This window comes from Thamnophis elegans, chromosome 3 (genome assembly GCF_009769535.1).
Source record: "Thamnophis elegans isolate rThaEle1 chromosome 3, rThaEle1.pri, whole genome shotgun sequence".
Classification (NCBI taxonomy): Eukaryota; Metazoa; Chordata; class Lepidosauria; order Squamata; family Colubridae; genus Thamnophis; species Thamnophis elegans.
Window position 1 is genome coordinate 75,792,971 of NC_045543.1, and position 26,138 is coordinate 75,819,108.

General features: G+C 38.6%; 2 protein-coding genes across 3 annotated transcripts in view; both read left to right on the forward strand.

Annotated features, from left to right (window-relative positions):
* Positions 1-15,190, forward strand: part of LOC116505353 (histone-arginine methyltransferase CARM1-like) — a 54,181-nt gene extending 38,991 nt beyond the window's left edge. The window contains exons 8-13 of the mRNA XM_032212536.1: positions 7,190-7,271; positions 10,145-10,230; positions 11,246-11,335; positions 12,447-12,584; positions 14,462-14,551; positions 15,047-15,190. Of these exons, the coding sequence (XP_032068427.1) occupies positions 7,190-7,271; positions 10,145-10,230; positions 11,246-11,335; positions 12,447-12,584; positions 14,462-14,551; positions 15,047-15,056 (496 nt within the window). The 3' untranslated portion in view covers positions 15,057-15,190. The remainder of the gene's footprint in view (positions 1-7,189; positions 7,272-10,144; positions 10,231-11,245; positions 11,336-12,446; positions 12,585-14,461; positions 14,552-15,046) is intronic.
* Positions 15,191-26,103: 10,913 nt separating this feature from the next.
* Positions 26,104-26,138, forward strand: part of PUM3 (pumilio RNA binding family member 3) — a 33,842-nt gene continuing 33,807 nt past the window's right edge. For both annotated transcript variants that reach the window (XM_032213942.1, XM_032213943.1), the window contains exon 1: positions 26,104-26,138. This exon is cut by the window's right edge and continues 59 nt beyond it. The gene's annotated coding sequence lies outside the window, so the exon portion shown is untranslated.

Here is a 26,138-nt window from a genome sequence, read left to right on the forward strand (position 1 = left end):
ACCACCACCAAGCCATGCCCACAGAATTGGTGACAAAAAAAATAGATTTCAGCACTGATTCCAGTGATTTCTTAAACCATTTATTTTTGAGGGGGGGAATCAGCCACTGTTTGGCAGAACTGAGACCTGGACTATAACTCTGAGTTTTTCTCTCCTTTAAGCTAGGTCAAAGATATTGTGAGATAAGAAACTATATAAAGTGCTTAAATAAATAATAAATAAATAAATAAATAAATAAATAAATAAATAAATAAATAATAATAAATAATAAATAATAAATAATAAATAATAAATAAATAATAAATAAATAATAAATAAATAATAAATAAATAATAAATAAATAATAAATAAATAATAAATAAATAATAAATAAATAATAAATAAATAATAAATAATAAATAATAAATAAATAATAAATAAATAATAAATAAATAATAAATAAATAATAAATAAACAAACAAACAAACAAACAAACAAATAGCAAAAAGTTACGCAGATTTTTTTAAGACACAAAGGGTTTTAATGCATTAGGATTATTAGAAGGAAGAAGGTGTATTAGATAATTGATGATCTTTTCACATATTATTGGACTAGCATAATCCCCATCTCCCCCTACCTTTGCATCTGCCCCTCCCTTTATTCTAATTTAAATCCTGTATCAGTTTCACCCAGCCTGTGGGCTGTGAGGGGTTTGCAACTGGACAGTGGAAAGGGCTAGCAAGTGCACATGCGCATGGGATCCTCACTTGTGTGAGCGGCATGTGCACAATCCATTTGTGTGAGTGTTAGGCATCCATGCATGCTGCTCACGTATATGGAGCTATGCACACCCACTTGCCAGCCGCTTGCACGAACCATCCCCTCCCCCTCCCTGGTCTGCAAAGCATCAGGGAACTCTGGTTTAACGCATTGTTTTTCAGCCTTGGCAAATTTGAAAGGTGTAGAGTTGAACTCATCGAATTCGTCCACCAGTATGGACAGAGTTGAAATCCACACATCTTAAAGTTGCCAAGTTTGAAAGACACTGCATGTGATGAATTGAGGTGTAATTAACAAAAGCTTATGTCTTTTAATAACATTTGTTAGTTGCTACTTGTTACCAGACCCTTTTATATTTTATAGGGTATCTAGGTTGGACTAAATAGAGAATATTGGAAACTCTCAGAGGAATTTTCCACCCTCAATTATAATGAGTTAATTAAGATGGAGTACTTCTGATTTAAAGTGTTTCTCCTCAGATTTCTGTCCATCTGATTAAGTAGCTATTTATTAGGCTGTTCACCCACTTGTCTGCTTGATTTCTTGTGTCTATTTTCTCTCCCATTTCTTTCTGTCAACTCCTTTCCCATTTTAATCATTATATAAGTTGCTTTTGTAAATAACATTCTTTTTTCTGGAGACAATAACTTACATGCTTCTGCGTTTGAGGAAAACATTTGTCAACGGGTATTTGTAGTTCCTATAATCTAGAAAGATTTATTTTGTTCGGAACTCTATTGAGAATAACTCATTCATTTCATACAGTTTTGCATGTTTCAGAATATTGTGATACAGTTTACAGTTTACATCTGCAAGCAAGCAACCAGCTCAGAGAGCACCAAGAATGCCATGTATTATAGATCGCCACAAGAGAATGCAGAGCATGACATCTGGAAAGAATGTGTCATAAGTTATAAAATCCAGAACCCTGTAAGTTTTATAAGTGTACCCGTTTAATATAATGGAGAAGATGCTGATCTAGAACAGTGTTTTTCAACCTTTTTTGTGCAAAGGCACACTTTTTTCATGAAAAAAATCACGAGGCACACCACCATTAGAAAATGTTAAAAAAAATTAACTCTGTGCCTATATTGACTATATATAAAGTAATTTTCCCACGGCACACCTTACACTATGTCACGGCACACTAGTGTGCCGCGGCACAGTGGTTGAAAAACACTGATCTAGAAACCAGGAGGCTGTGAGCACTAAGTCTTCATTAGTCATGAAAGCCACCTGGGTGACTAACTCAAGTCATTGATCAGTGCTGTTCACCTAGAATGGCTTTGCCCAAAATGCCAGTAACTAATTGAGATCTTCTGCCCTCATGCCCTTTTATGAGATATTGTTCAAAGAGGGTTTATCCCCCAAAAATTGTTCGTGGTTGAGATGACCCTCTGTACTTCATAAAAACAGTTCTAGAATGTAAGAACTGCTTAGGCAGTATATGCAGTTACCATGTGGGCCATCTGAACGTAGTAAGCTTAGGACCATGTACTTGAAGAACAGTTAGCCAACTGAGTCCACATAGCTGATCATTCTGAACAGAGGTAGGTTTCAAAATTTTTAGCAAGGGGTTCTCTGCCCGGTTGCTGGGTAGGCATGGCCATGGTGGGTGTGGCTTAGTCAGCCTCCTGTACCATAGGGAGGGCATTTTTGCCCTCCCCAATCTCCGGAGGCTTTTCTCGAGCCCCCTGGAGGGTGGAAACAACCTCCCCAGGCTCCAGAGGACCTCCGGAGACTGGAAACGGGCCCATTTCCGGCCCTCCTGAACTTCCAGTGAGCCCGTTTCTCACCCTCCCCAAGCCTCCTTGTGCACCCTGCACTTACCTGCAACCAAAACAGGCCGCGTGGAGACTCCTGGGAGGGGTGGGGTGGGCGGGGCCAGCCAGGAGTGGGATTTGAGAGTTCTCCGAACTGCACAGAATCTTAGCTAGAGGTTCTCCCGAACCCATGTGAAGTTCCAGCAGCCCATCCCTGATCATGAAATGTTATCATGGATTCCAGCTAAGGAAATGGAGTATGGCATTTTGCACATTCCCCCATGATGTTCTTCTTGCCATTTATAAGGTCAAGATAGGCTGCTGTAAAAATGCATTTGTGTGAGCCTACTCTGCAATATAGACCTTTCTTTTGTTTTTCTTGCTTTCCTTCATTGAAAAGCAAATATTCCCCTCTCCACTACCATTCCTGTGAATTATCACTAGTTTCCATGTGATTGTGTGTCATTGCTATGTAACTAGTCTTGCGGGATGGATGCTGCCTGAGTTTTAAGATGACATATCCCTTTTACAATAGAACAAAATGAACACAAGATATGTTTTCTCTGTTCTGCTTTTTCTTACTGTTGTAATGGAAATGAATGGCTGCATACAAAGCCAATCATATGCAATTACGCACAATATTTATAGAAAGAGAAGTACTGAAACACCTGCAAGATAATTTATTCCAAACTGGGAATCTCAACCAGACTTTCTAAATTCTCCTTAATTATTCGGTGTTCTTTTTATTAATACACAGACAGATGTCTGCAGTGCATTTTAAGATGGATTTTGTTAGGCACTTGTTTACTTTAGGAGTCATTTAACAGCTCATTAAAAAGATGTAATTAAGGACCCCATGATAATTCATGATGTGTAGAGAAAATTATTTATAGCATCTTCTCTTTGCACTTCCTTTTAAGTTGTCTCTCTCCTACTGCTTCCACAAATGTACTTATAATAATTATGCACTTCCATTTGCAAACATAAATTTAAATTTATCACAGATGTACACAGATAAGTATATGCAGTTTAATTTATTTGTGTATGCACACACAGACACACGTGCCCGTTCATTACATTGTACTTACAATGTACAAGCCTTCAGATGTAAGCTCTTACAAATATAATTAAATAGTTAAATATAAATGTAAAAAACTAAACTAAAAATTGCAAAATAATAAATAGGTAGTGGTCCCATGGCTACACTCTATGGAGAAAAATAAAAATGGTAATTATCTGGAATTGTAAAAATACAGTAATGAGCTTGCCAAGCAGAAATCCTTTTAGAGAGTATTTTACAGTTTGAGATACATAGGTTTAGTGACAAAATGGAAAATTAAGAACAGGATTATGGAATGGAGATATGTACTTGGGGAAAGTATATAGGCACTTCTCTCTTACCATCTTGATGTAGAACAACCCCACCCTTAACCAACTGTATGACACCACCACTGCGGACTGTGATTACAATATGCCTATATGCCACAACCCCCACCCCCTTTTTAACCTTGAAGGGAGAAATGCTATTTCAGCAAACACAGCTTCAAAAATTTGAGTGTATTGCAACATTCCCTTGTATTTCCAGTAACCATCTGTTCTCACTATACTCAGTTATTAGTCAGAAATCTGAAATTGGTTGTCAATTCTTGGATTTCTATATAGTATTTGGAAATAGAGGGAGATGATCATACTCATAGTATCATTATGCCTTATTAGATCTGGAAACAGCCTGAATTAATCTTCAGTACATTTTAAAATGTTTGGGAAGGATGGAAGCCTGATCATCTAAAACAGCGCTGTCAAACAGCCCATGGGCCGGATGTGTCACATGCTGGCGACGCCCACACCTGGCTTATTGAAAGGGGCCAAGCCCTGATACATCATGTGACACCATGATGCCGTAACTTTGACACCCAATTTAGAATATCTTTTGGAATATCTGAAGATTAGTGGGGAGCAATATATCTTCCACTGTATTTTTGCAATGGTAGCAGTTCTTTACTCTGTACAAGTTGTATTGTACAGACAGTGAAACATTTCTTTTACAAATATTTTGGCTAATCTAGAAAGCTAAACAATGGTTGTCTCCGATTAACACTTACATGTGAGATCGAGTGGGGAAGCCAGAATTTTAGGATGGATTGGGAATTTCAGAATACATTCTGGAAAAAAGTAATGTCAAACTCTTCCCATATTTTGGCAAGAAAGTGGTACAAACACATCTATCACCACAAATTCAATTTGAAGATTTTAACTTTCTCTAATAGGATCCCTCTAAGGTCACTGGCAGAAATATATAAATATAAAAGCTTAACTTTAATATTATCGTCTTATCCTTCAAAATTGGCTCAAAATATTATTTTGGAATGTTTTAATCACTTTATTTTTAGTTCTATAAGTAGAAAGAGAACTGTAAATGTAGAACTATATAATTCTCTTTTAATAGTAAATATGTTGTGGCCTTTCTATTTTTTAAGGTAGAAAACATTAACTAGTTCTATAGGCTGTTTTGTAATTTTTGTGTTGGAGAAAACTTGCACATCTTATGTGCTCTGTTTACTATGTTATCTGACTTTATGGTTACTCTGACTCTGCAGTGCAAAGTTGATCTTTATTTTTATCTTAAACGTGATTTCTTATAGAACTAACTCCCCTTAAATTACTTTCCATTTAACTCTGCAATGTTAAGCGTGTGGTTCAAAATTATTTGTATAGCAGTAATTCTCATTGTGTTGAGAAGTGTGCTTTTAGCAGACATTCCTTGGGGTCTTGTTTGTTTGAATGAATGCGTACTTCTTTCTCTCGTAATAGCATGTCATTTTCCAATGAAAATGGTTTTCTGCTGCTTGTTGCTTTCTAAAATTGTTGAGTATGTGATATTGACTTGATGAGGTTTTGGAACTTCTGAATATTGGATTTTGCTGCACTCAATTCTGGAAACCACTTCTGCATGAACATCAGTACTTGTAGCAGTGCTTTATGTGGTAATAAAATTCTGCATGTGAGAATGACATACATATGTTGATATGAAGTATCATTCAAGATCAATAAAATCCCAATTGATATGACGTATCAGTAAAGAAACCGAACTCGGTGAAGCAAAAATTTGAAAAAGAAGAGGTAGGTCCTCAAATTGACAACATAAATATGCTGAGACATGGTTGAAGAAGTTTTTAATTCACCCTTGCCTAGCTTGATTATCCTGCAGATGTGTTGGTTCATTATTTTCATCATCTCCTGCAGACAAGCAACTTGGAAATGGCTTTTTGAATTAATATGCCATTATCACATTGCCATATCCTCCACGTACACCACCTGGATCCAGGTTCCTTTGAATTCTGGCTAAATAACGGCACAGCTGTTCAGATTCATATATTTCTTACTTATTAAATGTACCATTTGTCAAAAAGGATATCTGCTAGCTTTTGTAGTTTTATCTTTATTTAAGGTACAAAACCATGGCTCTGGCTAGCCATTTAATCTCCATTTTTGTTCTGAAAAGAGTGTCCAAAGTCAATAGCATGGCCACAAATAAAAAAAATTCCTTGCTCTTGCTCATCATATACCTTGTCTATAAGTTGAATTAAGAGACATATTCATTCTTTTGTTAACTAACTTAAATGTCTTGAGATAGTAGAATATTGTATTATAGATACCTAATTACAGATCAATGTGCTGCTGTTTAATTACTCAATATAGAGTTCTAGTTGGGAAAATAATCAATTTGCAAAATGTTATCATCACCCTTCTAATGGATAGCAAAAATCAGGATGGCATCAGTCACAAATCTATAATTATTCTTTTGCCCTTAGACCAGGATTAAGAATTCTGTGAAGCAATTCTTTGTGCAAGCCCAAATATTCGGCGTCAATGCAATTGAGATCCCCGTGGAGCACAACCTTGGTTCAAAAATTGAACATTTCCATTATGTCCAGGTGCTTGCTGTCTTTGATTGACTGAGTCTGCTATAATTTCTTTTGGCCATTCCTTCTCATCTTCATTCATATATATGGTCCTAATATAGGAGCATTTTGATTTGGTTCAAGCCTGGACTCTTCTCTTGCCTAGTTGTACCGTAGTTCTTCTTCAATTGGTGCTTAAAATCCATTCCAAGGGCCAGAGTTTCCATGCTAAGTCAGTTCTTACTTAGAGACCTTCGTCTGTTTTGCCTTTAAAAATATTATTTTCCTCTGGGGGAAAAAAAACAACACCTGTGAAATCCAGATTCCATGCATGATGTGATTGTAAAAGCCAGCTTCTGCCTATCGGCCCAAGGTTTAGGGAGAGCTGTAGCACATAAGTACCACAATTAATGTTGTAACTGAATGGTGACCATTAATTCTTTCAAAATTTAACCAAATTGCTTAAGGCTCTGAACTTTTTTTTTCTACAGAGTTAATTACTCCATTAAGCAGTTAGCAATAAACAAACACACTGAGTCAGAATATACAATTAAAAAGTGCTTTGGGCAGTCTTCATGTTGAGAGAGAAAGAGAGAGAGAGAGAGAGAGAGAGAGAGAGAGAGAGAGAGAGAGAGAGAGAGAGAGAGAGTTTGTATGCTTGTTTTTTAATAATATGCATAGATCTGACGTCATTATACGAGATCCGTAAGACTTCTTTCTCTGATTTTAATTTAAAAAGCAAAACAAATACATTCTTCCTTCCAGGTATCAGCAATGTTTTTATGGGGTAAATCTATCCAGTCTCCGTAATGCAGCTGTAGATGAGTACTTCAGACAGCCCATTGTAGTAAGTTAATTGCTATTTTTCTTTTTCTTTTTTTTTAATGCTTTGTCTTTTTTTTGCATTATATTCCGAAGTCGGCCATTTTTTCCCCATCTGGGAGCTTTCGAGATTTCCCAGAATACGTCCTTCAAAAAGGCTCAGTTTTTTCAAGGTTCTCACCAATTGATTGCCTCATCTTAGCAAAGGTTCTTCTCAAGCCACATTTTGCTCTTTTACAGCTTATTAAAGTTAGCCTATAATGTCCTGTCCGAGACCTTCGTTACAATTAAAATAAACCTCTTACCTTCTGTCCTTAACTCTTTGTAGTTTTTCCCCTTTTTTGTATAGAAGTAGTCCTCAGTTAACAAATACTTGGTCAACCACCGTTTGAAGTCACAAGGATGCTGAACAGGTGGTACAGGTAGTCCCCGACTTACAACAATTCATTTAGTGACCATTCAAAGTTACAGCAGCACTTTTAAAGAAATGACATACGACCACTTTTCACAGTTATGACCATTGCAGCATCCTCATGGCCACATGATTTACATTCAGGCCCTTGATAATTGGCTCATATTTATGATGGTTGCAGTGACCCGGAGTTACATCATCTCCTTTTTCAACCTTCTGAAAAGCAAAGTCAACGGGGAAGCCAAATTCACTTAACAACCATGTTACTAACTTAAGAACTGCAGTGATTCAGTTAGCAACCATGGCAAGAAAAATCGTAAAATGGGGGCAAAACTCAGTTAACAAACGTCTCACTCAGCAACAAAAATTTTGGGCTCAGTTGCGGTCGTAAGTCAAGGACTACCTGTACTTATGATCGGTCCTCTTAAGTCAAAGTTCCGCCCATCCCAGGGCCCAGATGGTCATGGGTGATTTGCACTCATGACAGTTGCAAGATTCCGTTTCATGTGATCACCATTTGCGATCCTTCCTGCCAGCTTCCCACAAGCAAAGTCAATGTGGAAACTGGCAGGGAAGTTTGCAAATCGTTTTGGTAAGTTGCTCATATTCCTGCAATCTTTTCCTGAGGAATCTGGCTAAGGAGTACAAGAGCTTAGGGGCCTCATACATCATAATGCACGAGCATACCTGGAACACCCAACCTGGCCATCCCCCAACCCAACCCATATGCACCTTCTCCGACCTGACCTACCTACCCACTGGCCGTCTTGCAAGCCAACTAGGACTTAAGACTTTCTTCCAGCCTTGCCTTTCACTTTGCCAATTGGAAGCTTGCAGGAATTTGAAGGGAGATCCTTGCTTAATGGCTCACAATACTTGCTTAAGGATGGCAGGGAGTTCCAGGATTAACTCCTAAGTGATGCAGTCGCATGATGTCCTGTTCTGCAACCGTATTGCTTAACGATGGAAATTCCGGACCCAATTACTGTCGTAACCCAGGGACCGTCCGTAGTTCCAACCCAAAATATCCAAAATAAGAAAAGAAACAGTATCCCAGGAATAGTTGCTTAGTTCACGTCATTGCTATTTTTCTAGTTGAAATCAGTGTATTCCAAACAGATTTTCCAGTTGCAACAAGAGAAAAAATATTTTTTTTCTCTCTCTCTCCCTTGGTGAAATAATTTATGGTGATAATGTACTCACAGAAAATAAAGGAAAAGGCTGATACTTAGCATCCATTTCTGGATGTATAAATATGTCTTGAAGTAGAGCATAGCCAATTTTTTTTAAATGCATAGAAATGGCATCAGAAGTACTCATTTTTAAATTGATTCACTTACTTATGCTAAACTGATGAATATATATAAAGCAGCACTAAAGGATCAATATGTAACATGCACTTTTTTTATAAAAAAAGAGAAAAGAACCTGGAAATTACATTATAAACAAAATAACTCCAAAACCTTTAACCATATTGCTAAATCTCCTGTGACTCTTTGTTAATTTGTTTTGTCACAGGCCCAGACAGTAGTGGGAGTATATGTGTTATTTGATTGCTTGAAAATATTCATCAGTGACAAATATTGCTAATGTTTTAAGAGCTGTAATTTATGATAATCTGATCCAAAATAATGAAAAATCTATAATTTATTGTTGAAATGAATTCAGGGGATTTTATTTGGACAAGAAGAGTTTATGTAGAACATGTTTATGAAAATGATTTTTAAGTAAGAGGCATAAGGTTAATTTATGAAAACGTATATTCTTTATATTCACTATTTTTTGTCCCAAAAACAAGAGGGGGGGGAGATTAAGTGGAATTATGTAGGGCTGCCTAGAGCTCTGGAGCTGCTATTTGTTTCTCTACAATGTGCCAATTTCTATTATATAATAATAAATAGTTTTTGCCTCTTTTACACCTCAAGATTACTTTGACTGGTCCCAAAGTTTTATATACTTGATAATTACCTGGATGGGTTATTACCTGGATGAGCGATTTGTAGGAAATATCAGAGCTGTAGGCTAGACTGGGTTGTAAAAAAATAATCTTAGACATTGGCAGTAATAAATCACTTCCATGCTACTAAGAAAACAGAATGGACTTGCCAAAGAAGAAAACAGGAACTTAGTTTGACTTGAAGGAGACTTAACATTTATTTTGGCTTGGCTTGGTGTTGGTGTTGGGTTGAAGGAAGGAATTCTTAAGCTTACCGCCAGTTTGTTTCTTACACACGTGCACACCCACTACGATATTGCCTAGTCCCATTAGAGAATGTAAAAATCTCACATGAAAATGCAAATATCTCATAAAACCTTGAGATTCTATCTTAAAATGAAAAATCATGTGAAAACATTAATTTCACAAGATTTCAACAAATTTATTTTTATATTTAACATTGGGATTTCATATGGAAGTTGTCAGACCTAGTTTTTAACCTTACTCTAGATCATAATATGTGTTCTTTCTTTTCCATTTTTATTTGCAGGACACATTTGACATTAGAATTTTGATGGCCCGGACTGTGAAATACACTGTCAGTTTTCTAGAAGCTGAAGAGGAAGATTTGCATAGGTGAGAGTCTATCGTCCCATTTCACCCTGTTCAATTTTAAACCACTATTTGTTGGTATAGTTTTCGCTTTATTCGAAAGCTAGTCACTGTGGGGATACACTCAAAATATGTAGTTCTTTCTTATCCTAGAATAATGTGCTCTAGAAAGCCAGTCTGGTTAAGGCAGCAGGCTAGAAAACAGGAGACCCTAAGTTCCAATCCTGCCATAGACACAAAGCCAGCTGGATGACCTTAGGCCAATCATTTTCTCTAAGCCATGTTTCTCAACCTTGGCAACTTGAAGATGTCCGGACTTCAACTCCCAGAATTCGCTGGCTGGGGAATTCTGGGAGTTGAAGTCTGGACATCTTCAAGTTGCCAAGGTTGAGAAACACTGCTCTAAGCCCTAGGAAGGAGGCAATAGCAAACCTCTGCTGAAAAACCTTGCCAAGAAAACTGCAGGGAATAGTCCAAGCAGTCTCCAAGAATTGGACACAATTGAATGGAAGGGGGAAAAAAGTGCTCTACTAAAATAACAATAGTATTATAGTTATTTAGAGTGGATGGTTTTAGTATAAAGTGACCCAATCCATGTGCATTGGCATTTTATTGTATGCCATCCAATTTAGACAGGTCTTAGATAATTGGATAACAAAAATTGTTATAGCCACTCCTTCCATTCTGATGTTGCTTCTAAAATGTGTTCTTGAAACACAAAATTTGGTCTTGTAACGAGAACCTAGGAATTATTATTTTTTTTGTCTGTGGGTGTTGATGGCCTCAACTGAAGTAAATTAATTTTCTTTTGGACTCCAGTCATTTTTTTTAGGACTGCATAGTGCTAAATTTAGTAAATATGCTTAGTAAATATTTAATCCAGAAAAGCTATTACTTTTGATACAATTCCTTGGATGAAAACCTATTTAATTTAATTTCTAATCAAAGATTTTAAGAATGCTGATCTTCATGACACTTTCATATTTTTAATTGCAGTTTTCTAATTATGTTGTTAATCTTTTCTTATTTCCTTCTGCAGAGTGGAAATCCCTTTTGTATTTCAAATGATGCAATCTGGATTAATTCACGGCTTGGCATTTTGGTTTGATGTGGCATTTGTTGGCTCACTGTATGTATTTTTCCCTTCTTTCTAACTTTGATTAAGTTGGCCACATCAAAAATGAATACTAATTGAGGCTGTTTTAGAGAATGCGGTCAATCAAAACAAAACATATCCTGAGTGGATTTAGGATATCATCCAAAAATTAATACTTTACAAGACAGATGGGAGGAAAGGAAAGAATCCAAAATCCATGGCAATAAAATAGACTGGGAATCTCACTGTACCTTCAGGATTGACCAACATTATAGCTACATATGATTTTGAAAGCAAAAGCTCCCATCATCAGAAACTTATGCCACAATGAAACTAGTTAGCCTTGAATGTGTTACCTGACTCTAAGTCTATTTTGTCATTTTAGAGCAGGGGTCTCCAAGCCCAGTCCATGGAAGAGCATCGGTTGATGGCATGCCACAATCAGGCTGCGTCATGTCAGTGGGATATAGGCAGCATGCAAAACCATGCCCACTCCAGTCCGTGGAAAAACCTTTCTCCATGGAACTGGTTCCCCGGTGCCCAAAAAGTTGGGGGCTGCTGTTTTAGAGTATATTTTTAAAGCATATATTTAGACCAGTAAAGGGACAAAGTGGCTCAGTGGCTCAGTGGCTGAAATGCTGTGCTTGTTGATCATAAAAGACGGCAATTTGGTGATTCAAATCCCTAGCACAGTGAGCTCCCATTACTTATCCCAGCTTCTACCAACCTAGCAGTTCAAAAGCATGTAAAAAATGCAAGTAGAAAAATAGGAACCACCTTTGGTGGGACGGTAACAGCTTTCCGTGCACCTTCAGCATTCAATCATGCCGGCCACATGACCACAGAGACATCTTCGGACAGTGCTGGCTCTTCGGCTTTGAAACAGATGAGCACTGCCTCCTAGAGTCGGGAATGACTAGCACATATGTGCGAGGGGAACCTTTACCTTATTTAGACCATAAATCTGCTTAAGAAAGCATTTGTTTTAGGAACTATAACTCTTTCTGTTAGGGGGAAGTTCCATCTGTTCTCAAAATAACAATGTAGGAACTGTGCTATTATCTTTTTCTTTTTTTGAACATTCAGAAAATTGCTTTACAGCAACCTTAATTTCCATGTCCTCCCATTGTTTTCTCATTTTAAGGGTAACCGTTTGGCTCTCCACTGCTCCAACAGAGCCTCTGACCCATTGGTATCAAGTGCGCTGCCTTTTTCAAACTCCTCTCTTTGCCAAAGAAGGGGAGACACTTTCAGGGGAAGTCTTATTTGTAGCAAATAAACGGTAAGTAGATTTCTTTCAAGGTTGTACGAAAGGTTAATTCTGTCCCAGCTGTCTTATGTAATTTCTAATGGAATAATTATTTTTAGTGGAATAACATTAGAGCTGAGGTGGTGCAGTGGTTAGGGTGCAATACTGCAGGCCACTTCAGCTGACTGTAATCTGCAGTTCAGCGGTTCTAATCTCACCGGCTCAAGTTGGACTCAGCCTTCCATCCTTCCGAGGTGGGTGAAATGAGGACCCAGACTGTGGGGGCGATATGCTGACTCTGTAAACCGCTTAGAGAGGGCTGAAAGCCCTATGAAGCGGTATATAAGTCTAACTGCTATTGCTATTGCTAGTTGTTTCCTGTTACTTTTAACACTGGTGGAGTCAATAGAGGTGTATTTTGGGCAATCTGATGTAGCAGCAGATGTGGTTAGCTAGGAAAAAAAATGCTAGCAGGACCTCCAAAAAAATAATAGATATAAATAAGAACCAGTGCACCAGAGGTTAGTTGTTGTGGATGTTCAGAATCTCCACCTTTGGGAGGCTGGTGGGCACATCTGAAGACATCTATGAGTGTCCTTGCCCAATGGTTGCCTGAAGGACCTCCCCATTCACAAAACGACTGCCATGGAAGACGTAACAACTTCCAAAGAACCAGTGTTATTGTAATTTTTTTTTCGTCCTGAACAATTAGCATGTTTTTCAATTGAATTGTCAAGTTCCATGATGGTGAACCTATGGCATGTGTGCCACCTCTGGCAGAGCCCTCTCTGTGGGCATGTGCACCAGCCAGCTGGTCTTTGGGTTTACGGCACTCTGGCGTGTGTGAAGACCAGGTGGCCGGCATGCATGCGTGTGCCAGAAACCCAAAGACCAGTGGCCAGCATACCCATGCGCACCAGGCAGCTGGTCTTCGGGTTTCCGGTGCTCTGGCACATATACGCACACACATTCTGGTTTGGGCACTCGGTACTGAAAACGTTCGCCATCACTGGTATAGTTTACGGTATAAGTTATATGAAAGGTGGAAAAACTCTGAAGTGATTTATCTTGGTCTGATTTTTTTTTTTTACATCTCAAACACTTGGCTTTTTAACAGGGGTGTGTACACTTTCTGAATCAGCTGTAGAATTCTGTTTTCCTGTCATAACTTTGAGGATGGGTCATAAGACACTTTTCTGAAGCTGCCATAACTGTAGTTAAATAAATAGTTGTAACTCAAGGGTTAATTCTACCAAAGGGACTTATTTGTAATAGTTCAATTTTATCTTAACATTATTTACAACATTACTGATAACGTTATGCACTAATGATGCGTGAGCTAATTCTTCAAAACTTTGCTTCTGAAGTCTCAAAAATATGTATTACAAAGACAAATGCATTACCAATGAAAGAGAACATTTGTAGCTCAGGGTTGAAATGAGGCGTCCTTGGTACTCTCTGAGCTTGCTTGTTTTCTTGCAGATGCTTCATTACCCAAACTAGGTAACGTCATCAGTTCTAGCAAGGAGTGGAGTTTGCTGATGACGTTACCTAGCTTGGGTAATGAAACGTCTACAAGAAAACAAAACAAGTTCAGAGAGCATCAAGGACCCCTCACAGCTACATTAATTCCTACATTCAATCCCTTTGTTTTTGCAGTGACATAAACCCATGACAGAACCCAAATATTTCTGCATTGGATGCATTGGAAAACCCTCACTCCCAAATTCAGCACTGCTAATACATTTTTATGAAAAAAAGTTCAGGAGAATGTGTACAAAACAGCACAAAACAGTAATTTCATTCCAGGGTCAAATGATCAAAACCAGAGTATCAACCTACTTATTGTTCAATAAAGATTACATAACCAATTGCTTACATTAAAACTGTATTTCCTATTTATGATGCAGGCAGAGTTATGACATCCAGATTGTTGCCATAGTGGATGAGACAGGCTTTAAATCAGGAAATGTGCTTGATTTAAAGAATCCATTCTTTAGGTAAGAAACCTTGAGCTTTGATTCATAGTAATTGTTACGAATTATGACATGATTTCTATTTTAGAATGCATAAGTAAACATCTAATGCTGTCTCTTGTTAGGAAGAAGAAACATTGCTTATTAGCATTGAACCCAGAGCATAAATGTTTGCCATCTATAAGTGACTATAGGGGGGGGGGACCCCACCCCATCTTTCCAATTTTCGTACTTTGTTTCCCCCACTCGGTTTGATGTAAAGTTGGGTACCCTTTAATCTTCAGTTTTCTCATAATGTCTTCATTGTGATCGTAATTGTGAATGTGATGATGTGGCCACCACGATATGATACAAATTAGATTTATGGCCATCTGGTGATTTCAGTGAAAATAAACGAAGGCATGTGGCTTTCATTATGCCATTGCATGCATCCAGATAGAGCTGTCATTGTGCAAATTCTATCTACTGAAACATCTTGTATGCATCATCCAACTTTTACTTTTTGAAACATTTTCATAGGTACGCTTAGATTTGATGAAACTAACCTGCTAGAAGAACAGCCAGGATTATAAACAAACCAAGGAGTCTATGAACAGTTAAATACGAGCATATTGGCATTGCTGCTTCTGTGAAATCTGTATGTACGTATTAAAAAAATATTTTCTACAAATTGTATAATATTTGTGAAAACTATTTTTTCAGATGTATATCTCCAGCGTTTAAACACATCTGTTTGGAACTGTAATCCACTGTAATGAATAAATGATACTTGGTTGATGTAGCATTTTTACTTTGAAATTTTGTTATAGTAGAATCAGCCGGAGCAAGTAAATATGTACTGTATAAATTTGAAATGTTAGTCCCACATTGCTCTTTGGAATTTTTCTGTTTGTCAATGGAGATTTTCAATCATCCAGGTCATGGGTGCCCCAAAAGTGCTTTTTCCAAAAGGCACCTGGACTTTCTTGTTTTTTTTTCTTTCGAAACATTTTACTTCTTGAATGAGAAAAGCAAAACGTTTTCAAAGCAAAAACCAAGAAAGTCCAGTTGCCTTTTGGAAAAAGCATCTTTGGGACAATCATTCTCTTTGTTCAAACTTAAGTGAAATTGGATTGTTACAGGAGATTGTATTTGGTTTCTCTTTGTAATGCTGACATTACTTTCTCTTTTATTCCTTTTCCTGAAATATTTTTAACATATAACCTACCGTGTGTGTGTGTGTGTGTGTGTGTGTGTGTGTGTGTAAATAATATGAACAAAAAGCTACTATTATACTTCAATCTGTTTTAGTATGGGCAATGTAATTTAAATATTAAAACATTTAAATATCTAGAGTTTATTTTCAGCTAGCCAATAATAAATAATTAACTACCTTGTGGCAAATGGCATTAGAGTACTTACTTGATGGATGTCACCAACCTATAACAATGTTAATGGTGGAGGGAGGGGGAGAGAAACAACTCCTGTGAATTACTCAACAATCCAGCCTTCTTAAAATCTTAAAATGAATTTTAGATTGAAGAGCATATAACCTCTGCATCCATTTGTATATAGTATGGAAATATATACAAAATATATGTAAAATATAAAGAGGTTTTAACAGAGTGATGTTCAAAAATGTATTATAACCACCATCACCACCATCCTTCCCCAGTCCTCTCACTTTCATTTTGAGTTTCTAGTTGGTCATTTAATTGGTCAAGTTTTATGTCCAAATGGATGCAGTCTGACGTATTTAACCATGAAATTCTATTTCACATGGAATCATTGTTTAGGACTTTGCAAGGGATTGTTTAGAGCTTCAAAAAAAGAGAAGTATGCAAAAATCTGGAAAAAATAATTGACATGAAGTCATCTACCAGAAACTTGAATAAGGTGTTATTTAGTGCACCTTAATTCCAGCACTTGTTTGGGAAAAAGCAACTAAACTTGTTCTGTTTCTTAAAAAAAAAACTTAAAGCCACTCATCTTGTCAAGGAGGAATACAAGAATTCAATAAAAATATCACTAAGTTAATAAATAGACATCAGAAATTTAAATTTGGGTTACAATTAAATTGACCAGGATGCAGAGGAAAAGAACAAGTGCACACGGGGAGAATGTGGGTCACACCTAATCCATTAACCACCTCCAGGATGTCACTCCCCCATTGGGGCCCCATGCCAGCTGGCAGAGCCATGTCTTCAAGTCCTTTTGGAAAGTCAAAAGGGCTCACCTCCCACTTCTGGGAGCATGATGTTCCAGAGAGTGGGAGCCACAGCAGAAAAGGCTCTTCTCCTGGACTGCATCAGCCAAAGCCAAATCAACAGGGTCTGCAACATGCCTCTTCTGCCGGCTTGGGTGTGATGGGCTAAACCCATTGGGGTGAGACTGTTCCTTGGGTAATATGGTTCCCTTTTCACGGGAAGATTGAAAAGTAAATGAGAGAAGGGTGCTCACTGCTGCTAGAGCAAAGCATAATCAATAATCTGTCAAATCACAACTAGTATTTTAGTTCCATAGCTCCCTAATCACTTACTCTTTCTATTGTTGCATCTTAGCTTTGGAAAACTCAAATTTCTGCCCTCAATACAATCCTATTAAGCAGCTACTGTAAGAAATCCTACATTAATCTTCCTAACCTGTTGGGTGTAATATGGTTGATAAACTGAAAGATAGAAAGCTTCATTTATTTCAAACCAATTAACTGCACAGGTGATCAATCAAGCATAATCCATAAGATAATAATTGTAATGTGTCCATGAATATAACAATATAACAAATCAAGGTATTTACTGAAAGTTACAAATAAGTATTCTTTATATCTAGGACTCCCTTGCTGAGAGAGAGAGGGGGGGGGAAGGGAGAGAGAGAGGATAGATCAATCAATAGATAGGTATTTCTTTACAATTAGGATATAATTAGTCTCTCTACATCAGTTGTGTCCAGCCCTTTGCCCACATATGGCCCTGGATAGCTAGCAAGATCATGTAAGATAAATTCCCAGAAATTTGTAGAGAAAGACACACAACAGAGAGCCCTTTGAATTTCACTGATAAGTGTAAGCTGAAGAAAAGGCTAGACAGATACAGAACAAATAATCAAAGCAAATGTATTTACGTCCTTTGAAAAATCAGGGTTATCTCAATTTAATTCCAGGTTCTTGGAAACCTACAGTACATAAAGGTTATCATTTGGATTACATACTTCTGGTTGTTTACAGCACATGTATTTCAATCTGTAAGGTGTGCTATACAATACTAAAATTCCTACAATCTTGATCACAAGTGGTAATGGGGGAAAGCAAAAGGCAAGCTAAACTGACCTCAGAGCATCACAAAGACTTGCAGAATACAGATTTAAAAACAGAATTTAGATCAAAGACCTGAATAATCTCCACAATTTCAAGGAAATTAGTGAACGTAGCAAGAAAAAAAGAAAGTCATCTATATATTATGCATCCCATAAATGATAGCTCTATATTTCCTATTGAAGGCTTTGAAAAAGATATTCAGATGCTGCGATGTGTCTACAAAGATCATAATAGTGCAAGCAATGTATTCCCTGTGATGGTCTATGAAGGAAAAAATAGACTTAAAGAAGCAGGAATAGAAATAGTAGACACTTCAGAATTTGGGTATGGGATATTTCTGAGAACACTATGGATATAGCCAAGAAAATACAAATTTACCTGGAGTCTTGACCATGATTAAGTTATCCTTCTTCAGACACATTATGCAAAGACTAAGCTTTTTGGAGAAAGTTGTAATGCTGGGAAAGGTGGAAGGAAAGGAAAGAAGACAACCAGACAACCAAAGTACAGTAGATGGACTCAGTTGCAGTGTTAATGAATGCGCTATTGAAGACCTGAAAGGGTAAATTGCTATGAGTGAGCGGCAGATCGATGGCCCAAAATCATTAAAAAAAACCTGAGGAAATAATCAGGCAATTTAGATACATAACTTTACTTAACTAGACATTTAAATAAAAAAAGATGCAAATCTTCAAAGATAATAAGGGATAACTCGGCTTCCATGGAAAAAACCCTTAGAATCTAAATAAGAAAATTAAGCTTCCTTGAAAAACAAGATAGGATTCCCAAATGCTTCATGTTTCATTACTGTTTGAAATCAGTGAACATTCTGTTTTAGATAACTCAAAATGAAACTTGCATCTGTCATCACAAAAAAAAAGACAACCAGCCAATAGCCAGTATTTGGCTTTATCTCAGACTATCAGTTTTAAAAGCATCACTCTCAGACAGAATTAGCTGAAAATACGCAGCAAAAATTATTAAATGGAGCATTTCCAAAAGCATTTGGCAGTGAAAGGTAATCGAGTGTTGTATAACTGCTTCAAGGCGTGACCATACCCACCATACCCACAAATAAGGAAAGAAAAAAGATGTGTGAAAAAAGAGTAATTGTCCTCCCATCAAAACTAGCATTTGGCATAGTTTAAATATGTAAGTAGGGCAACACATTCATATGGATTGAATAATAAAAAACATTTAAAGGCCCAAGGAAGCTTTGCAGAGGAAGATGGGCAGCATATAAATTTAGATGATAGATCAATAGATAGATGACAGTTAGACGATAAATGATAAATGACTGGTTAACCTATAGATCATGGGTGTTAAATTTGCGGGGTTGCTGTTACATGATATTTCATGACTTTTTCCCTTTTGCAGAGCTGGGGTGGGTGTGGCCTGTGAATGACACATCTGGCCTGCGGGCCACCAGTTTGACACCCCTGACATAGATGATTGATAGGTAGATGATGAGAAATAGCTAGCTAGCTAGATGACGATAATGGATGGATGGATGGATGGATGGATGGATGGATGGATGGATGGATGGATGGATGGATGGATGGCTAGATAGATAGATAGATAGATAGATAGATAGATAGATAGATAGATAGATAGATAGATAGATAGATAGATAGGAATGTCTGACTTCCCTCTTCAGTGTAATCTTACCAGATTTAACTACCGTATATACTCGAGTATAGGCCGACCCGAATATAAGCCGAGGCACCTAATTTTACCACAAAAAACTGGAAAAGTTATTGACTCGAGTATAAGCCTAGGGTGGAAAATGCAGCAGCTACCGGTAAATTTCAAAAATAAAAATAGATACCAATAATGTTTTTGAATATTTATTTCAAAGAAAAACAGTAAACTAGCGGTGTATTCAATGAAATACTTCACTCACCTCATGATGCTGATGTCCCGCTGTGATGATGATGTCCCGTGCAGCCGCGGGAGCGATGTCCCGCCTCCTATGACACACGGCACAGTGATTCCTATCATTGGATCACTGTACCAGAGGAGGTGGGACATCGCTATGTGGCTGCTTGCCATACCAAGGAGGAGGTGGGACATCGTTGCAGAGCGGCAGGAGGGGGAGGAAGGGGAATCGTAAGACAGCCCTGCATTACATTAGAACGTGAGGAGGGGGGATGGTGCGGTGCGCGCTGCGCGGCAAACTGACACAGAGGGAGGGGAAACTCACAGGGGCACTGGGCCATTCACGAGTGTCACCCAGCGGCATGGCCCCGCCCCTTTTTCTCCTCCATTTCGGGCAAATTTTTCACTGACTCGAGTATAAGCCGAGGCGGCTTTTTTCAGCCCAAAAAGTGGGCTGAAAAACTAGGCTTATACTCGAGTATATACAGTATGTTAGAAATTCACAGATCTTCAGTGTCTTAAAAAGCAAGACAAGACATGACCTAATGTAACAACATGACATTGTTTGACAAGCAAGAAATAATACAGCCTTGACTGATCTTGTTAACATAAACCTTTTTTTACCTTGCTTATTGTTATACCAAGATGAATTATCCATTAATCTTTTTTTGCTTTTTCCATTGTTGAGACGTAAAAAGAATCTTATAAACTCAATTCCAGAGCTACTTTATCTTGAAATGTTCAATAAGGAGCTAGGGATTATATTTATCAAAAGAAACTACGTAATCAGTAACGATGAAAAGGGCGGGCGACTCTAGAATAAAATTTTTATTTAGTTATAGCAACTGCAGTCATTTCCCTAAACCATTACAATTAATTCTACGATAGAAATAGCACATTATGATAAAGCAATTGTTTCTAATTGAAACAATAAACATTATCTAAGAGTTGTTCTGACTATTCATGAACGCTTGGTTCAGTGTTTGCTGGCTATTTTACAGATTGCCATGCCAAACGGTGAATTAGGTTTGAACTGCCTTTCTTTTTCCAAATGGTTTTCCATTTCACCGGGCAATCAATTTTCAAATAAGGAGATCTCTTGAGTATTTGCATCAGGCTGGAGAAGTTGTGAGATCTACAGATTGCAGAATGTGATATTGTACATAGGAGTATCAATATTCATCTCCCTAACTACCATGAGCTTCCTTTGATTCTAAATGCAATCCTGCAACCACTTTTGAAAATAAGATGCACTGAATTCAATTGGAGCGATTCACATAGAGCTACCCAGAATGCAATTAACTTTTCCAACTCTTCCTTTCCCACTTCATTTTAATCATAACACCATGATTCTTTTGTCATCTCTGCTGCAAGCTCTGCTCGTTCAATAGGAACCCTGTTTCTGTGAAACATCCTTTACCTTCTTCCTGCTTATTATAACATTTTTCATAAAGACAATCTTACCTGAACACAGTATTTTCATTGTATTTAACTGTTTGTAGTCCACAATACATTTCAGCTGAAAATTTGTGTGGTTTTCTTCAGGGGTAGCCATGTTTGTTGCATTAAAAAACATTTTGCTTTATTCTAAATCAAATGTATTTCTGTAAATTATGGAACTCTGCAGCCCACTCCACCAGACAGGGTGCACTGCCTCAAGTTATTCCATTAGAAGGCAGCAGTTACAGCCTTCCAGCTTTTCCTTCTGGATTTCCCAAGCATTTCCATCCATTGGCCACACAGCATACATTTAACTCCCTAAACCAGTGATGGCTAACGTTTTTCCCATTGTGTGCCAAAAGTGAGGGGAGCGCAGCGGGGTCGTGCACGGGCGTGCCCACACCCATAATTCTATGCACACGACCCCTCCCCTCCCCCTCACCTTTGGCTCGCGATGAACCTGTTTTTCGCCCTCCTCAGGCTCCAGTGGCTTTCTAGGAACATTGGGAGGGTAAAAACACCCCATCCCTGGAGGCTTCAGGAGGCTTCCCTGAAGCCTCCGGTGGGTGAAAAAGGGCCCTATGGGGAACCTGGAAGTCCGTTCCCAAACCTCTGGGTTGTCTGTAGGGCTGTTTTTCTCCCTCCTGAGGCTTTAGGGAAGCCTCCTGAAGCCTTCGGAGGGCAAAAAATGACCAAAAATGAGGGCTGAAATCAGCTAGCCAGTGCACAAATGTGCGCTGGGGCTGGCAGGGCAACCCTTGCATGCCCTAACAAATGGCTCCATGTGCCACCTGTGGCATGCGTGTCGTAAGTTCGCCATTACGGCCCTAAACCATTCTGCAGGGTTAGGTTGATGGAACACACTACCTCATTGTGAGTTTGTACCAACTTTGACCAGTTTCAATGATGGAAAAATAGTGTCATCTAGTCTTCACAGGCAACAAAATGTCTTAGGCTGGCCACGTTCACCTTATGCATGAAATATTCTATTAAAAGGCCATATCTAATGTGCATAATTTACATTTTAACACAACTTAAGGTTGCATCATTACTATCAGACCACATTGTTTGCTTATTCTGCTTAGCAAGTTGACCATTGGGGACAACAATTCATGCAATTTATGTGCGCTAGGAATGCTTATCCCATTACCCATTCCTTTACAATGCCAGAAAATCATTGTTCGCCAAAAAGATTCTTCCTCTATTTGTGGTAGAAATGAGACCTAAAATTGGCATATCTGGCCTTTTCATAATTTTAAGTACCGTAGGCCTTGACTAGCGAAATGCAAGAGTTTTTGCAGTTAAGAGCTTACCAACATGCAACAATATATAACACTTTGCTATAAAATCAATCAAATCATTCCTCCTTTCCAGGATATCTCCCAGGGATGGGTTGCTATAATGCAAGTTATTGTTGCTCCTGCAAGGATATTACAGATTGACTTAAAATCTGACAGACTTCATTGGGACTCTTCTGTACAACAGGCTAGCCTGAATTTGTTATAATGGAAAGAACATGTGGAAGACACAGGAAGGAAATTAAGCAGAGCGAGGCTAATGATCAGGCAGTAAAAAACTTTGAAAGTCTAACACATGTATTAATGGTGTGTAGGGCTTAATCTTTGCAAGCGTTATTCAAAATATTACTACTATACTGAATTCTCCAGGCAAATATAAACATAACTTTGCTTGGACTGAAATGTGAGTGCCATCTGGTGGTGGCTATTCTTTTTATTCCACACAAAATGACATAAAAAGATGGGACTTCAAATTTCGACCATCATTTGTCAGCTGTGACCAGGGGGGCATTTGCCCAGGTTCGCCTGGTGCGCCAGTTGCGGCCCTACCTGAATCGGGAGGCCCTCACAACAGTCACTCGAGCCCTTGTGATCTCTAGGCTGGAATACTGTAATGTGCTCTACATGGGGCTGCCCTTGAAGAGCATCCGGCGACTTCAGCTAGTCCAGAATGCGGCCGCGCGAGTGATTGTGGGCGCACCGCGGTTCGCCCACATAACACCTATCCTCCGCGAGCTGCGCTGGCTACCTGTTGATCTCCGGGTGCGCTTCAAGGTGCTACTTACCATCCATAAAGCCCTCCATGGTAGTGGATCTGAATACTTGAGAGACCGCCTTCTGCCGATTACCTCCCTCCGTCCCATCAGATCGCACAGACTGGGCCTCCTCCGAATTCCATCCGCCAGTCAGTGCCGACTGGCGACTACGCGGAGGAGAGCCTTCTCAGTAGCAGCTCCGACCCTTTGGAACGATCTCCCCGTGGAGATTCGTACCCTCACCACCGTCCAGACCTTCCGCACAGCCCTCAAGATCTGGCTATCCCGTCAGGCCTGGGGATAAGATCCTAATCCGCCCCGCCCGAATGCTGAATGAATGTTGTGTTTTACTGTTTTATTTTATTTTATTCACATTTATGTTTCGTCTTGCACTCCCTCCCATGAGTTGTAAGCCGCCCTGAGTCCCCTCAGGGAAAAGGGCGGCCTATAAATGCCAAATAAAACTCTAAAAAAAAAAAAAACTTTAAATCATGAACTTATTTGGTCATCTACACTCTTTCGCTTGACTTTAATAAATACAACATCTTTTTCAAATTGGAGATTCAAATGAGTAAAGAGCATCTCTACAGCATGGTTTTCAAGTACACAAAATAACTAAGAAACCAATTTGCTAATTTATTCTTTCAGTCCAGTTAAAGCCAGCACAAGATGACACTGAAGGGGGGAAAAAAATACTGGGCCACATTACGAGTGACAATAGTGTTGCAATAATAACAAGGATATTCATCACCACCACATACATAGTAATTCAACGAGTGGTCTTTTTTTTTTTTAAATGGAAGGCCACACCTGCTAATTTCTGATTGTTACACAGCCATGAGTGGCATCAGATGTATCAGAAAAAATGTGATTATCTTCACTTGGGTCATAGAAATTTTCCCTATTTATTTTATATGCATGGCGTGTACAGCTCTGTAGGTTGGCAGCTAGAAGAATCTTAGTATTTCCAAAAATAATTGTTTAGGATCACAAGTTGTAACAAAATTGAAATTTAAACCTAGTTGCATACAGAAAATGTTGATTTGATTTATGCAGTTTGAAAAATTGTTCTACAATCCTTCCTGTTTTTGGATTGCAGATATTTTTTCAGTATTTATGTATTTTAACAATGTGAATGGTCTCCCATCACATTCTCATAACCCTAAGGTACTAATAGGACATTAAAAAAGCAACAATACAGAAATCCAAAACAAACATTTTTTTTTAAAAAAGACCTTGTAACAAAGCCATCAAAACAATTTTCTTATTTGCTGATGCCGACAAAAACACCAGGTTTCAATCATTCACACAGACATGATTTTCTATTTTGAAAATCCCTAACTAGCCCCTTCTATTGATGTTTACAAAACAAAAAAAATTACAGCGGCATGCCTTTTAAGTTGACATCCAATAAACCTTCCATCTAACAGCATTTATTCATTAAGGGGCTCAAACTGAGAAGTGCACAACACCTGAGGCTCTTTAATTCCATAATGCAGAGCGGGAGGTAGGCATCACCTCCCCCAAGTAGGACCACCATTCTTCAGATGTAGGCTCAATTGATAATGATTTGCAACTAGTCTTGGAGTTCTACTGGATAGTCACTTAAATATGAGCCAGCCATGTGCTGCAGCAGACAAAAACAGCCAACACAGACTGCATTAACAGGGATAGAATCAAAATCATATGATGTAAAAAAAGACATTGAAACGCTAAAAAGCATACAGCGAAGATCAACAATTTTTAATTAAAAGAAAGATTAGGGGGGGCATGATAGAAGTGTTCTGATATTTGAGAGGCTGCCACAAAGAAGGGGGGGTCAAGCGTCAAGCTATTCTCTAAAGAAGAGGTTACCAACCTTTCAGACCTCAGTGACCACTAAATTCATCATTTTAAATCCCGCCGACCACTGATTTTTTTTAAAAAAAAGATAAATAGTATTTAGTGCAATACAAAAAATGCAAATAATTTTTCTGCAGACTACCAAAATTTTCTTGCGGACCACCAATGGTCCGTGGACTACTGTTTGGTAACCACTACTCTAAAGCATCCGGAGGCAGGACAAGAAGCAACCTAGAACTAAAGGAGAAATTTCCTGACAGAATAATTAATCAGTGGAACGACATGCCCCCAGAAGCTGTGGAATCTGCAACACTGGAAGTTTTTAAAAAGAGATTGGGCAGTTAATTTGTCTGTCATTCTGTTCATAATGATACTAAATGCAGGGACCTATTTTCTCCCTTTATGAGCTCCATCTATTCATTGGGTTGGTGGTATTGGAAGAAAGGGAGGAGACAGCGCTCTCTACCCCAGGGGTCTTTAACCTTGGCAACTTTAAGCCTGGTGGACTTCAATTCCTAGAATATGGGAGTTGAAGTCCTCCAGACTTAAAGTTGCCAAGGTTGGAGACCCCTGCTCTACCCTCAAACTCCTAAAAGGAAAGGTGGGATATATAAACAAACACATAAATCGGACTTCTACGGCAGAATTCCTGTAATCCAGTCTTTCCCAACCCTCCGCCGGGGTTGGACTTCCAATATTTCGCTCCCCAGTCTAATGGATTACGGAAGCTGCCCAACTTCTTCAGGAGGAGCATGAGGCTGCAGAACGGATCTGCAGCTGCTTCGATCCCAGGGAAACCAAACCAACACAGCTTCCCAGTCATTGCTTTCGGTCCCAACTGGAACCCTGCACTGGAAGCATAAGGACGGATGTGACTCGATAAAGCCATTCTACCACTCAATCTCCATGGTGCTCTGTCAGCCGGCATGATTCAATTGGGAACCGGAAGAACCGCTTTAGCGTCTTCGTTTCCCTCCAGTCTAGGAGTTGTAATCCCGCCGCTCGGGATTTCTCCCCGTTGCTTTGCGGCGCGCTTTTATGACACTGTCGTCAATCCGCAGTCGCCGGCAAGCAAGATCGACGGGGGAACGTAGCCTATACCGGAA